The 14,802-nt window shown below is 41.9% G+C and overlaps 1 protein-coding gene across 1 annotated transcript in view; it reads left to right on the top strand.

Annotated features, from left to right (window-relative positions):
- The window catches only part of LOC121100713 (microtubule-associated serine/threonine-protein kinase 4-like), a 294,690-nt gene that overhangs the window by 151,298 nt on the left and 128,590 nt on the right, over nucleotides 1-14,802 (top strand). The window contains exon 3 of the mRNA XM_040622218.1: nucleotides 14,554-14,678. Within this exon, the coding sequence (XP_040478152.1) occupies nucleotides 14,554-14,678 (125 nt within the window). The remainder of the gene's footprint in view (nucleotides 1-14,553; nucleotides 14,679-14,802) is intronic.

The following is a 14,802-nucleotide window of genomic DNA, read 5'->3' as shown; positions in this document are numbered from 1 at the left end:
GAAGATTTCGTGCCATGCTGGAGCACACGTATGCAGCTGGATATGGGTAAGTGGCTCTCCTGGTGACATTTTTTTAGCATGTACAATGAAACCGTAGTGCAGCTGCTCAGAGGCGCATGCAAGGTGCTAATGGCTCCTGTGCTGGAATCTTCTGGGTAACACAGGCATGGTGGTTGGGTGTGATGCAGTAGCAATTAGGGGAGATGTGTGTCAGGAAGAGAATGAGATACATGGATTACACTGAAGAGGGTTTAAAGATCAAAAGCTAGTGACTTGGCTGGGTGGAGCTAGGCATCTTGATACGCTCTACACTGCTGTTGCAGGATGTGATAGGAATCATGAAATGGGGATCAGACGACCAGATTCTAGTCAGAAATACAGCCCTAAGTAAGGCGTGTCTTGGTTTCTGGTTCTCAATTTAATCATCTGTAAAATGAGTGGATTGGATCAGACAGTCTCCAAGTCCCTTCGAGCTAGAGTAGTAAATAATTTTAGCTACCAAGATGAGAGGGGGGAAACGTCTTTGCAGAGACTGGTTTCCCTTCATTTGTTCCCTTCCCACATAAATACTTGCTCCATTGTTGAGCACCGAAGCCACTGTCTCCACTGGAGGAGCATTTCAGTGATGTCCTGTCATCAGCCCCTGAGACCAAGTACCCCAGGCCATCCATCTCTTGTTTAAACCTCATTTTCAGTGGCTAATCAGAGATCAAGAATGTAGACCTTTTTCTTAACTTCCTGGGTGGAAATGGAAAATGAAGCTGACTTGATGTCAGCTCCGCTGTGGAAAGAGTAGGCAAAGAAATGCAGATGCCACCAACCGGGAAGTTTAAAGATTTATAAAAATTAGTGTTTCTGCTATATTAATGACTCCGGTGGTGGTAGCCTGCATTTGTCATTGTCATGTTCCATTGTCATTCAAGTACTTAATCAACGCATATTGTCAGGGCTACATTTATTTTCCAGTGTCTGCCTGGCCAGATCATTTCTTCGTTCTCTGACTGTGTCAGGTGCCCTGCATCACCCCAGGGCCAGAAGGGAGAGCTGGAGGGACAGTTGCTGCTTTGCTTTTAACCCATTGCTAACCTGTTCACTGCCAGGAGTGGAACTTTTAAAAAGAAAACGCAACATTATGGAAATGTCTTGTTCCCTTTTTCTGAACAAGAATACAGGTGGAATCATTACCACCTTAAATGATGAACCCTGAACCAAATTAGGCTTGAAGGATCTTGCATAAGGTGGCAGAGTTCCCAGCATCCAAGTCCCTGTGAAAGAGAGTCCTGGATGTGGGTAAAGTAATGTACCTGGACATGCAGTGTGTGTTGACATGTACGCATGTGTGCATGGCTTTGTGCCCTCGATTGTTACTTAGTGTCCCACAATGTAGGATGTGCTGTAGTTTTTTGCCTTATATCACTCTAGAGGCCAGGAACAATTATGTATGCCAATGCCCTTTAAAAAAAAAACAACAAACAAACTTAGAAGCAAATATCTCAACAAGCAAATTTCTCTGGGCTCAGAATAAGGAAAACAGGGGTTAGTTTGATAAATTTGAATTCTTTCTTTGGTTAAGGAGGGAGAGTTGGGTCACCCACTGTGCTTGCCTGGGTTGCCAGGAATGTCAGTGCAAAAGCATTTCGTTGTTCTGTGCTCCATTATACTAGGTTTTGGCAGCAGTGGCATATATAAATAATAATAATTTTTTAAAAAGGGGAAAATGATACATGTATGGACTCCCAGCAATAAGGGGCACCTTGGTGGCTCAGTTGATTAAGTGTCTGCCTTTGGCTCGCATTCTGATCTCAGGGTCCTGGGATCAAGCCCCGCGCTGGGCTGCCTGCTCAGTAGCAAGTCTGCTTCTCCCTCTTCCTCTCCCCCTGCTTATACTTGTGTGTGCATGCTCTCTCTCTCAAATAAATAAATTAAATCTTAAAAAAAAACAAACCCAAAACCCCACAGCAATGAGATGCCTACTCAGGTGTACGAAACAGGGAAATGAAACTCATGATCCTTTACTACTTCAAATTCCATTCCAAACACTTCTTCCTATCACTTGCTAATTCTTCAATAGCCCTATTTGAACTGTCTCCTTCCCCCTCCTTTGCTTACATTGCTCTCTTCTTAGAGGATGGGTCACTTTACATTTTCTATTCTTGGTATACCTATCATCCCTTTTACTAGTTGATAAATTCCTCCAGGAACTTTTCCTTGTATCCTCAAAGCAAAATTTCCTACATTGCACATATTAAGTGCTCAGTAAATAGGGTTGTCAGGCAAAATGCATAACACCCAATTATTCATACCAGAGAAAGAACTAATAATATTTTTAGTATACTTATGTCCAATATAAAATTTGGGGCATGTGTATTCAGATTTATTTGAATCCAAATGTATTTAAACATCTTATATTTTTGTTTGCAAAGTGTTTCAGTAAAGACTGGAATGGTTTTGTACCTAGGCCTTCTCAGACATGTTGTCCCATAGGGACATGCATAGTAAGAAAGGCAAGAGGTTAGAGGCCTTACACATAGATATTAGCACAGTATCCTTTTCTTATGTTTTCTTTGACCCTCTGGTTGGTTACTCAACTCAGAGACAGTACCATCTTTGTGGACAACCCCAAGCAGACCTGGTACATGATATCCTCTTTGATATATGCAAGGCTGTATACAACCCTTTTGCCATGCTTTCAACATAGTCCTCTCTGTAGATTCATGTAATGGGAGATTAAATGCATTTAATTGAGCTGTTACAAGAAAACAATCAGACTGTCAGTCTTGAGAGGTGGCTATTTGGAGGGTGACTGGAACAACCAAATGGCTACCTTCCCCCACCTCAGCACCAAGCACACTGATTTTCCCATAATCATTGCTGAATTCTTTAAAAAGGAATGCTGACCAGTCTAGTGATACTGTTACTTCACAACATGAAGAACTGACCCTGGAGTTCAAGGCTGCTTAATGCCCTCCAAGCTTTCAGAAGAATGCAGTGGGGGTGCCTGGGTGGCTCAGTCGTTAAGCGTCTGCCTTCAGCTCAGGTCATGATCCAAGCGTTCTGGGATCGAGCCCTGCATCGGGCTCCCTGCTCAGCGGGAAGCCTGCTTCTCCTTCTCCTACTCCCGCTGCTTGTGTTCCCTCTCTCGCTGCCTCTCTGTCAAATAAATAAATAAAATCTTTAAAAAAAAAAAAAAAGAAGAAGAAGAAGAAGAATGCAGTGACTAAGGTATAGACCAGAAATGGGGGTGAATTCCAATCCTATACTTCTCATTAATTTCTAAGCAGTCCTGAGGAAATCAGGAAGATAATCGTGGCTTTAATTTTTCTCTTCCTAAAAACAAGGGCAGTGTTGTGTTAGGTTTTGGAAAGCACTTAGTGATCTTTTGGAGCTTAATTCAGGGTATCGATTGCAGTTTGGATAGCGTTGGTTCTTAGATTTCGTTGCTTTTAAACCAGGTAGGAGGAACATTAACTTTCCTACTAAGAGAGGAAGAACAGCGGGCTATACACTCCCTGGTGGAGGTCTTTCTCCCTGGAAATGGGGTCTTCAACAAACTACCATTTGGAGTCCCTGGAGGAGATCTACTATATGGTATTTTTTGGAGAATCATTCACAGTTGTGTTCTAGATTTTTTTTGCTTACTCGTTAACCAGTATCAGCAAACATCTCTGAAGACAAAAATACTAGTTTCTTCAGGAAGTATAGACATTGTTATTGAGGAAGAAGAATTTGAAATCTGCTTGGAATAAATGTCAGCTTGGAACTAGAAATTGTTCCAAATAAATATATGTGGAAGTACATTGTTAGGTGACGTAGATTGTGTATATAAAAGTTTCCTTGGGTAAACAGAACTTGTTGGGAAATGAGGACTTGTCTGGAAATTTCTGCTTGGATTGCGACACAGAGTTTGTTTTATCCCGTTGTGGCTGCCTTTGTTCTTTTTGTTTCTCTTGTAAAGCTCCTGATGGCTAGCTCCTCCTTGGCCTCTGTCCTAAGTGTTTCGATATAGGGCAGTTGTCAGGAATGTTCAGCCTCTCAGGGCTGCCAGTGACATTTGGGTGTGTCAATCAAAGCATCTTAGTTTGCAAAAGAATGGAATTGTGTAGGATTCATAATTTCTTCCAAAGCAAGATGATAAGTACAAATTGTCTAGTGTTTTGAGGCCAATCAGCTTACTTTGAAAAGTTACAGTATTTTGTGGAGGTGTCGGACTTCTTTGGAGATGAGTTTTAGAAGTGAAAGTCAAAGCCAAGAAAAGTGAGAAGTAAGGCTGCTGAGTCTTTGGCATTAATATTACAGAGCTAATGATTGGACCAAATTTGAGTATTTTTCTAGGCAATGCGGAACCACATAGTAATGGAAAAATATGAACCCTGGTAGAAATATAAAGGAGAGAGAGAATGGAGAGTTACTATGCATAGACATTAAGCATGTGATCATGTAAAAGTTTGGTAGCTTTGGTGTCCGGGATGTGATGTAGGGCTGCAAGCGCATATGGGGTACAGTCCCAGGTGACAGTTTACAGTGGAGAGAGCATGTCGTGCGTTACAATAAATGGGACTCTCTATGCAAGGAGCCATATAAGAACAGGTTGTATGATGGGGAGAGGGAAGGCTAGCAGTGCCTTGGGGTATGGGTTCAATGCCCATGATGCCAAGATGCGTAAAGCATCCTGGAGGGGGACCTAAGCAACCACTGAAAACAAATTGTGTGTTCCACACTGTCCTGTAGCCATGCAGCTACTGCATTATAATAGGCTGTGAATCTTGGATTTCAACCTCGTGACTGGGGCCAAATGGGGATGGACTTGAATTCAACAGTTTCATGAGTTTAAACATTGAACATATTTCCAGGATCCAGAGGGGGCAGTGAACATGTTTAGATGGAAAGATATTTTGGAAAGAATTGGACATACTGGGTTGGGAAGAGAGTGATGGGGAGGAGGGGATGACTCCTACTCATTTGGTTGGTGTTTTGAAGCGTGCAAGATTCTGGTCCTCCCGGGGATTTTAGGAAGGTTTGGAGGCAGATGGGGAAGAGGAAGGAGCAAGAGGAAGGGAGAACTGGGAGCTTGACAAGTAGTTTAACAGCTGCTCCACATATCCTCAAACTGACTCTGAGAAAAAATGGTTCTATTTATTTGTCGTTTCCTTCCATATATCTTCCCAACAGCATTCATCAATATCTGTCATTTCCCAGGGGGTTTAGGCATGTCTAGCAATTCATTCTGCTGAATTATATTTCAATACGCGGATGGAGGGAGGCCAGATTGCAGATGTTAACTCTGACCTATGCCCAGCGTTGCCTAGACACGGCCACCACCCAGCTCCTCGGTGCCCTCACGCAGACAGCCATTCCAAGCCATACCACTTGCTATCGGATTCTTGTGACCATGTTCTTGTTAGAGTAGGCTCTGTATAATACTTGTTTACAAATCAATTTTACGTTATCCCATTAGCATTTGGTCTATACAGCTAGCGCTCAGGGCAAAACCATCATTTATTTTTTGATAAGAAATTTAAATTCAGATAATCATCATCTGAATGGAGACATTTTGGTGGTGGAGGTGAAGCAGGGATTTGCTGGCTAGGGCTGGGTCTCATTACAGAATGGGAGGATTTGCTGGGTGTTGTGAGCACTTGTAATAATAGGAACACTGAAGTTTACCAAGCTCTCTTTCATGTACTAGTTCATTTGGTACTACCATCTTCCTGTGTTAGAGTTTCAGAGTGGTAGTCTTAGTAGATGAGAAAAAATACTTCTTAAGGAGCAGTTTAAGGGAAAACAAAAGAAAGGAAAAAAGAACAAATATATTTCTAAGTGCAGATTCAGGTTGTTGGCATTTTTCCCCTCTTATCATAAACTGCCAGGGGCAACATGGTGGCTGTCTATGATTGAGGGTGAAGAGAGTACCTTTGAATCATGTTACTGTATTGCCCACAACTAAAGTTACTTTCGATGTAAAACTTCATCTGTAGTTGATAGTGGCAGTGGCAGCCAGAGATGGTTTGGCTAAAGGCTTTGACTTCTGTATTGTAGACAGGAGTATGCTGTTATTTTTCCACAGTCCCGAATGCTCTCATGGTGTGAAACTGGCCTTTCGTGACTCCCTGAAACCTGTGTCACGTACCCAGTCTGGGGTCGGTACACTCTCACTTTCTGCTACCTACTCCGCTTGCTGCCAGCTTCCTTCTAAAGTGTCTCCTTAACTTTCTCACCAGGCCCTTGTGGTTCATATCGTGCCTTGCCATCCTTTGTTAAATATAGAATGCTGGTGGTAGTATTCAACACAGTGAGACTGCGCATCTCCATTGGGTTTGAGTCTTATAGCAGAACTGAGGTTTAGAGATGGCTGCATCGTGCAGTTGGGTTCAGGCCTTGGTGTCCGGATGGCGTCCCATGCTTTGACTGCCAGCCTCTCCGAAGGCATGCGCACTCTCTCCTTCAGCGTTCACTTCCCTTGTCAATTAGAGATCCCTGTATAGGGGGCAGTGATGTCTTTAAGGACTTAGGGTCAAGGCTATGCTTTGGACTTTCCTTGTGTGAGTAAACATACACTTTTTTTTTTTTTCCTTTTAAGGCGAAAATAGCAGCTCAGTATAGGAGTCAGTGAACTTCACTCTCTGGTCACAGGTCTTTTGGTTTCTCAAATTATATTTATTTGTGCCATTAAGAAGAATGATTTAGCAGCATTGCCGATGCTGTCTGTATAGTTATTCTTTTGCAGTGGGACAAGAAATTGGAAGTCAGTCACCCGTGTGAGAGGGAAGATGGAAGGAGCCATGTCTCTGTGTTGCAGTAGCAGCTGAAGATGAATAAAGGGAGGCTCTAATTGCTGGGAGTCTGACAGTCACTATGATGAGGAAACCACTGTTGAGGAGTGAGCAGTGGAGCAGAGAAGAGGAACATCTTGAGGATGATGGAGCATACTTGAGGACGGTGGCTGCTGACTCATACATTCTTCCCGGCTTCAGCCAGTGACTTCTCCTGGCCTTTAACCTTTCTCCATTTCTAAATTTGGGAGTGCACTGGGAAAAACTCAGTTCCTCTGACTTGTCAGTGATTCCAACGGCTCAAGTTATTTAAGTGTAATTTGCAAGAGCAGGTGCTGATGTAGTTTAGTGTGGATGCCTCCCAGACAGTAAAACAGAGTTGTTTTTTCTCAGGAAGGTGCATAGTTACAGCTAAGCAAGTGAAGGGGTGTGTGTGTCAGTGTGTGTGTGTGTGTGTGTTAAGATATACCTAACAAAATTCACCATTTTAACCATTTTTAAGTGTCTCAGTTCAACAACAGCATTAAGTATATTTACAATGTTGTGCAGCTGTCACTGCCATCCATCTCTAGAACTCCATCATCTTCCCAAACTGAAACTCTGTACCTGAGAAACAGTAGGTCTCATCCCCTCTCTCCACAGCCCCCATATCCACGGTTACACATTCTGTCTCCGTGAAACTGACCATTCCACGAACCTCATATACGTGGAATTATACAATATTTGTCCTTCTGTGTCTGTCGTATTTTGTTTAGCATGTCTTCAAGGTTCATCCATGTTGTGGCAGGTGTCAGAATTTCACTCCCTTTTAAGGTGGACTCGTACCCCACTGTATGTGTATACCACATTCTGGTTATCTGCTCCTCTCTCAGGGATGTTCGGTTTGTTTCCACCTTTTGGCTCTTGTGATTAATACTACGATGAACTTGGTATACACCTATCTGTTCAGCCCTGCTTTTAGTTCTTTTCTCTATATACCCAGAGGTGGGATTGAGCAAGGGAGGTTTTAGTAGGAAGCAGGGAGTGGGGGCAGGGGGTAAAATGGTGGGATGTCCCTCTTCCCACTTCAGTGGTGGACGTGAACTTTCAGGGAGCTACTTTGAGAGCCTCAGGAGATGCTCCAGGTTGGCAGCAGGCGGGTAGCTGAAATGTAAAGATGAAGGATGAGGGAGATGAGTGCATGGCCCCCTCTGCCTGCTCCTGGCACCCGCATGGTGATAGCTTCATAGTGTTCATTGTGTCGCCAGCCCCGTGACTCCTGTTGGGCCATGGCCACGCCCATTCTCCTTCCCTCCCTCCTGTGGCTCCCCCGGTGGCTCCCTGGCCCCACCTCCCCAAAACTCTTGAGAGCAACACAGCTGTTCCCTCAACTTCCTTTTGTTCCTGGTTGGTGCCTTAGAGGGATAAACAAACTTTTTCAGAGTTTTATGTATAACTGAGTGCCAGAAGCTGTATCTATCCAAAGACTGCTTTGTTCGTAGTTACTAGGTCTTATTTTCCCTTTGATGGCTTGTTTGTAGTCCAAGAGAAATAACCCAAAATGTAAGACTGTGGACTGCCTGCGAAATCTATGTTGCACTTCAGGTAATAAGGAACTTTTTTACTGGAAGCTTTTAAATCTAGTCAGGTACCATTATTCCCTGATGATAAAGTAGTTCTCCAGAGGCTGTATTTAATTCTTTATATAGCCATTCTGCTAAAATTATTGCTGACCTGGTATTTTCCTACTTCAGAGGGATACTTCATGCTTTGGGGGGCTTTGAAAGCATGTATTTCATTTTTGAAAGCTTGCATTTATGGAGGTCTTCTTGTTTCTTGGGATTCAGGATGGAAACAAAGGAAAACACACCCCATTAATGAGACCATATGTAACGTTCATAGAACCAAGGCACAATCCAGGTCTAGGCTCAGAAATCTACTTATTTTAATATATAATCTTAAAAGGCTGCATATCTTCCACTCTGTTAAGTAGAGGCCCTGTGACCAAAACAGTAACAATAACCAATATAAAAAGCCCATTCAGGTAACTCATACCTCTATGTTTGAAGCCTGACAAGTTCTTACATCAGTCTGGTCAACGAATTTCAGCTTTAATATGGACCTCTATTTATTGCCTCTAAATTTCTAGTTATGTCAGTAGAATATATGTAATAAATGCTATAATAAACATATCAGAATTTTATAAATGTGTTTCCAAAGAGCATAGAGCTGATCACAGTTCCAATTGTAACAGCAAGCTCAATTTGGTATTAAAATAAAGCAGCCAGATTGGTAGGCAAGCTCACCTCTCCTATAAGAAATTAGGAATGGTATTATCCATTAATTTCCACCCCGTGCAGCTGAATAATGCAGTTGACAGATGCTAATTTTCTTAAATTGTAGGCAGCAAATGATGCATGAATACAACAGCAACACACTTTTTAGAGGCTCTTGGTAGTCATCAGAAAGCGAATTTATATAAAGTTTGATGTAGTCACTACCAAGTATGGCATGATGTTAGTGCCTTCTAATGACTGTCTTAAATCCATCTGTTGTCCTCTTTTCCCTATTAACACTAATGGGGGTCTAGGCAGGAATAAAAACCTCCCATGTGTTGTGCTAACAGACCATTCAATTTATAACATTCATGTGATTCCTAAGGATAAGACTCATGCAAGAATAATGACATCTAAAATCTAAGCAGTGACAGGATTATAAATATTTCATTGTATTATGTGTGTGTTTCCTAATTTAATTATTTTTCCAGTGGCTTAAAGAAAGTTTGTTTCTTGCTCCCATTATCATATGTAGTCTCATGGATAGCTTTTTGTGTTTCTTACTTTTTTAAGCTGATGTTATTGAATGTCCATTGTATGATGTTTTTTCTTTTTGGATTTTAGGAACACCCTGTAAGTTTACCCCTATTTCACAGCTGAGGAAATCGAGACTTGGGGAAGTTCATGAATAAGTGATAGAATCACTTTTGGGGGGTCAGAGTTGGCACTCAGCAATTAGGCTGTAAAGTCAACCATAACATTACTGGCAACTTTGATTGTTTATGTCCTGTTGGGTTTGAAGACTGTATGAGGTAAATATATGGACTAAGTTGAAAAACCTAGTTCAAACTGAATTCCAAAATTGATCAATTATTGAACATCAAAATGTGTCCTTGGGGTTTGGGTCTGTTGACATAATAAAAGAATTGAAGCCTGACGGAGAGCCTCTCCTTGACCAAACTCTAGCCAGTTTCCTCTGAGACCTCCTTCTCAACCAGGCCTCAGACTTGGTCAGTGAAGACGTGAACAAACAGTGGCATACGTTCTAACAGCTCAAGGCAACCTTCTTAGCATGACCCTAGTCCTCTTAAAGTGCCTGCCTGAGAAAACTCGGGGCTGTCAAAATTTTTTCTGTTTGGGCCAACAGCTAGGGTCTCTGCCTCCCAGGCTCTGTGGGAGGGTAGGATGTGAATTTGGCAGTTGCCAGCTGGCAGGAAGAGCTGGCCTGATCGCAGTTACACTGAATGACCCTGTGTCATTTTTCACTTCTATTGACTGGACTGAGCCCCCACTGGCTCCCTGCCCTACTCCCTCATTCTCTTAGTAAAACACTCAGTTATTGTACAAATTGAAGGTGAGTTCAGTTCACACTGGACTGTTTTTTCCTGTTGCAGTAGTTACTACTGATTAAAGTCTGTCCTCACCACTTACAGTGTCGCACTTGGTTTTCCTTTGATAAGGCACATATATGGCCTTGCTACCAAGATGAGACTTAGACATGGTACAGTAACACATAAAGCGTACGGGATGGTGGTAGACAGGGTGACTTTGGAGGAGAAGACACACAGGGGTCCTGTTAGCAGTGGTCTCTGCTTGTTTTTGAGTGCACTGTGAGAACTAATGAAACTAAAGTGTTCAAAGTGTGCTTCCGAGTGAATGGAGGGAAGGGAGGTGGTTCTGTTGCTTGTGCCCCTCCCCCAGTTCTTGTTCTGAGTCTGACCTCCGTTCTGAGGTGGGGTTGGATTCCCTGAGCAAGGATCCTAGCATATGAATTTCCTACACCGGGGATTTATTTGAGAACTGTCCCCGTTTCCATTCTGCTGTCCCATTGGCACAAAGGGAGTCTTTCCCAGTGTCTGCTGCCATGACTTTCATTCTGGGACTGTGGTAAGTGTCCTCGTGGTTCCTTTTGGCTCCCGTTCTTCATGGAACCTTTCCTCTAGCTCCTTTCTGTTCTACCCAAACCCGTTACAAAGTTCCCACCATCAGCAGATCCCTCCCTGACGTGGCCTTATCCGTGGAAGGAATGTACTCCCGGCTAGTTGGCCGTATTAGATGATGGAGCACGTGTTTTGATAGGAATTGTTAAAAGCAACGTTATATAATAGCATATACAGAAATTAAGAGCGAATACTTCAGTACAACCCATATATCCACCAGCCAGCTTTAGCTAAGCTTAATAATTGACACATTCTTCAGATGTATTAATATTAAATTTATTAAAGCCACAAGTGAAAACTTAATTCTTTGAAGTTTTAAGTTCAACTCATAGACCCCATTAGTGCCTGCATATGATTTTTAAAACAATAAAATATTACAGCATTTTCCTCCCTAGGCCCATTCCCCATTTTCCCTGCCAGAGATAACTACAATTCTGAATTTGTTGTTTATCCTTTCCACAAAGAAATACTAGCCTTTATTTTAATATTATTAAATATTTCTCTTTATTTAAGAACACATTGCCCTGTTTTGTTCCTAGGGTGGACTTGGGGTTGATGTTGACAGAATTAAAAAGTTCTCATGATAATGTGAGTAGTGATAGTGTATTGACTGTTGCCCATGTCCTAGGCTGAGTGTGTTAAGTGCATTATATCATTTAATCCATTCTGCTACCATCTCCCATCTTTTCAGCCATTTTCTCTCTTCCCCCCTCTCCCCCCCCATATATATCTATAAATCCACTTAATAACTTACCCACTTAATAGCTGTATGCCCTCCCTGGGCACTACAGTGGAGGTAATATTACCTAATACACATTGGGTTGTTAAGATATTGGAAGTACTTGGCATATAGTAAGGATGTGTAGCTATTAGGCTATGGTACAAATGAAATTTAAGAAAATAATCTGTTTAGTTTTATTCTTTCTGTTTATATTTGACAAGGATTGATCAAATAGTGTAGTTTAACTGCATTTCAGGCAACATTTATTGAACACTTCCTAAGGGCCAGATACTGTGCCTGGTACTAGGGATAAAGAAATAAATACCTATTTATTCACCTCGGGGGGGATTATAGGGAGATAGTCTAACAATTATTTTCTACTAGAAGAAAAAAAAGGACTAATATGTAAAATTATTCAGTTAACTGAAATGTTTGCCCTCTAAATGTTTCCACTGCTACATTAAATTCTTCAACTGTTTTTGTATGTACTCTTGGTTTTCTTTAAAATGAAGCATCTGGGGCAGAATAGTGGTGAGGCCAAAGTAGATTTTCTCCATGCTGTAAACCTTGACATCACATAGCCTCTGTACCCTCTCTCAGGCTTCTTTCTGAAATACGAACAAAGAAAATATAAAACACAAAATGTAGGAAATGAAATAGAAGGGATCAGAAGAAAAAAAATCTATGGATTCTGATCACTGGAGGTTCGTATATTTTTAACAAATGATGTCCTTCAAAGACAGTGATTTCTATGTTAAATCATTTATTCATGTAATACTGATTTTAGTTTTCTTAAATGTAGTCTGTAGTTCTCCTGTCCTTTTTTATTAATGTCCTGCTTTTGGATCTAAAGGGGGCAGATTGCCCAAAGCCCCTCTTAGTCCAGCTTTTAGTTCATGTTTTAAAATAAGGCAAGGAAAAAACAAATTCTGGACTTCCAATTCTGTAACCTTTCCTGCATAAAATGGGGCTGAATGTTTTTGAGGTGGTGACCAGAATCACAGATGAGGGTAATTATATTTGAATTTTCAGTAGTAGAGTTTATGCTTCAATTAATTGGCATTGGCTATATGTGTTTGTTTGGAAAAGGTCATAATCTATTTTGTGGGGTTGGGGGGAGCAGGTAACAAAAATCAGTATAATTCCATTTTTGCAAGAAAATAGAGGTTACAGAAAGAAAGCCTGGTAGAAAATCACTGAAATGTTGATAGTGTTTTTCCTTGGTGTGATTATAGGTGACTTTTCCCTTTTTATATATATGTTTACACTTCCTGCTTGTGAGTGAAAAGGAACAAAACCCAAGTGAAAAAAGATACTTACCATTTTTACTACTGTTATGGCTAAGGAGCTAACATTTACTCAGCACTTTACTTAGAAAATTCTTTAATCCCCCAACAATTTACACTGTCCCATTCTCCCCACTTTAGAGATGGAAAAACCAAAGCTGGGAAAGGTTGGCTAACTTCCTTCCCCATTTGTCACCAAGGCAAGATGAAGATCTCAAAAGCAAATCTCAATTTCTCTAGAATTTGTGCTTTCACTACATAATATAGGAAAAGAGCAATTTTGGCAAAGTAAGTAATTATTTGCTTTGCAATGAAAATATAAATTTCTGAAAGCACCGGGATGAAAGCATTACACGTCTTCACATGGACAATTATGGGAGCTGTAGCTCACTCCTATACTCCGATAGTGCTAGTGATTACCATGCACACTGCTAGTAAATCAGTTAATATATGGCAACAGTTATTACCTAGTGGGATATGCTTGTTGCCTGAAGTAAGAGAGTGAGGCTCTTTTACAAGGAACAGATCTGGGGAAAATCCAGATGTTGCTTCTGCTACAGGTCACCTAGCCACACGAGCGGCAATCCCCTCATGTTTCTGAGAGGAATGTGGCTGGATCCCCACCTTGCCCCCCCACAACCTTGTATGCGGTTCTGTGGGTTGCCTGCCATCTTTTCTCTTTGCCAATGTGTTTTCTGGGGAAAGAAGCGCCTACTTGTTCTTTAATCATTCATGGGATGCTTAATGAGCACCTACTATGGCCAGTCATTATGCTAGTATTAGTGTGAAACACATAAAAATCAAACATGTTTTCTACTTTCACTGAGCTCCATTACTGCATAAATATTCATGTCCATCCTAACTCCCTGAAGTCAAGGAACCTTATTTCCTGTGTGTTGGTAACTAGTTTAGTCCTTGTAGTGAGGGAGTAATGTAATGCGAATTGCTTCACCTGTTTGACTGTTAAAGGCATACACATGTAGCAGAGTTCAAGGTTGATGTAAATTGCTCAGTGAACCTAGTCTGACATTGATGTCCTGATGTATGCGAATGGATACCACGTGTGTCCTGTGGACATGGTTGGATGACCACCAGTTCTTCAGAGAGCGAAGCTTTGAGAATGAGGCCCCAGCCCTGTTTCACCTTGACAGAATTCTTGTTGTTCCTTTTGTTGGTCATGATCTCTACTTTGTCAACTCTTTTTCTAGTTGATCTTGAGATCATTTTTCGTATTAGATATCTCAATAGTCCATTTGTAAGTGCATGTTTACTTCTTTGATGCTGAGGATGCTTTGTGTATTTATATGTATCCTCTGCAAGTTCCTGTGGAATAGGCAGTAGTATTTTACCCTGCCCTTGCTGAAAGCTGCCGATCCTTGGATTTATGTGGGAAATCAGGGTCAGAACTTGGGACTGGATCCCCTGACTTAAGTAAAACAATATTCCTCTGGTTGCGATGAATAAATGTAAGGAGTATGACAGAAGCAGTATAGAAGGATGGCCAAGAAGGGACTTGCCATTGTCACAGAAGTGCCGATGTTCTGCCTGCCACTTACGCTGTCTTCTCTTTCACCCCAACAGGGAGGTACCTCCTTCCAAACCCTGTGGCAGGGCAGGCCTGGCCAGCCTCCGCGGAGACGTCCAACCTCGTGCGCATGCGCAACCAGGCCCTGGGCCAGTCGGCACCCTTGCTCACCGCCAGCCTGGTGAGTGACCGCTGCCCGTGTCCGCTGCCCGTGTCCGCGGTGCCTCGATGCGGTTTCATCTCCCCACCACCCTAGGGACTATTTTAACTTTATTGAGTTTAACTAGCTTTGAACTTAACCACAT

Source organism: Ursus maritimus, unplaced genomic scaffold (genome assembly GCF_017311325.1).
Source record: "Ursus maritimus isolate PB19 unplaced genomic scaffold, ASM1731132v1 scaffold_5, whole genome shotgun sequence".
Classification (NCBI taxonomy): Eukaryota; Metazoa; Chordata; class Mammalia; order Carnivora; family Ursidae; genus Ursus; species Ursus maritimus.
This window is presented reverse-complemented; position numbering and strand designations above follow the sequence as displayed.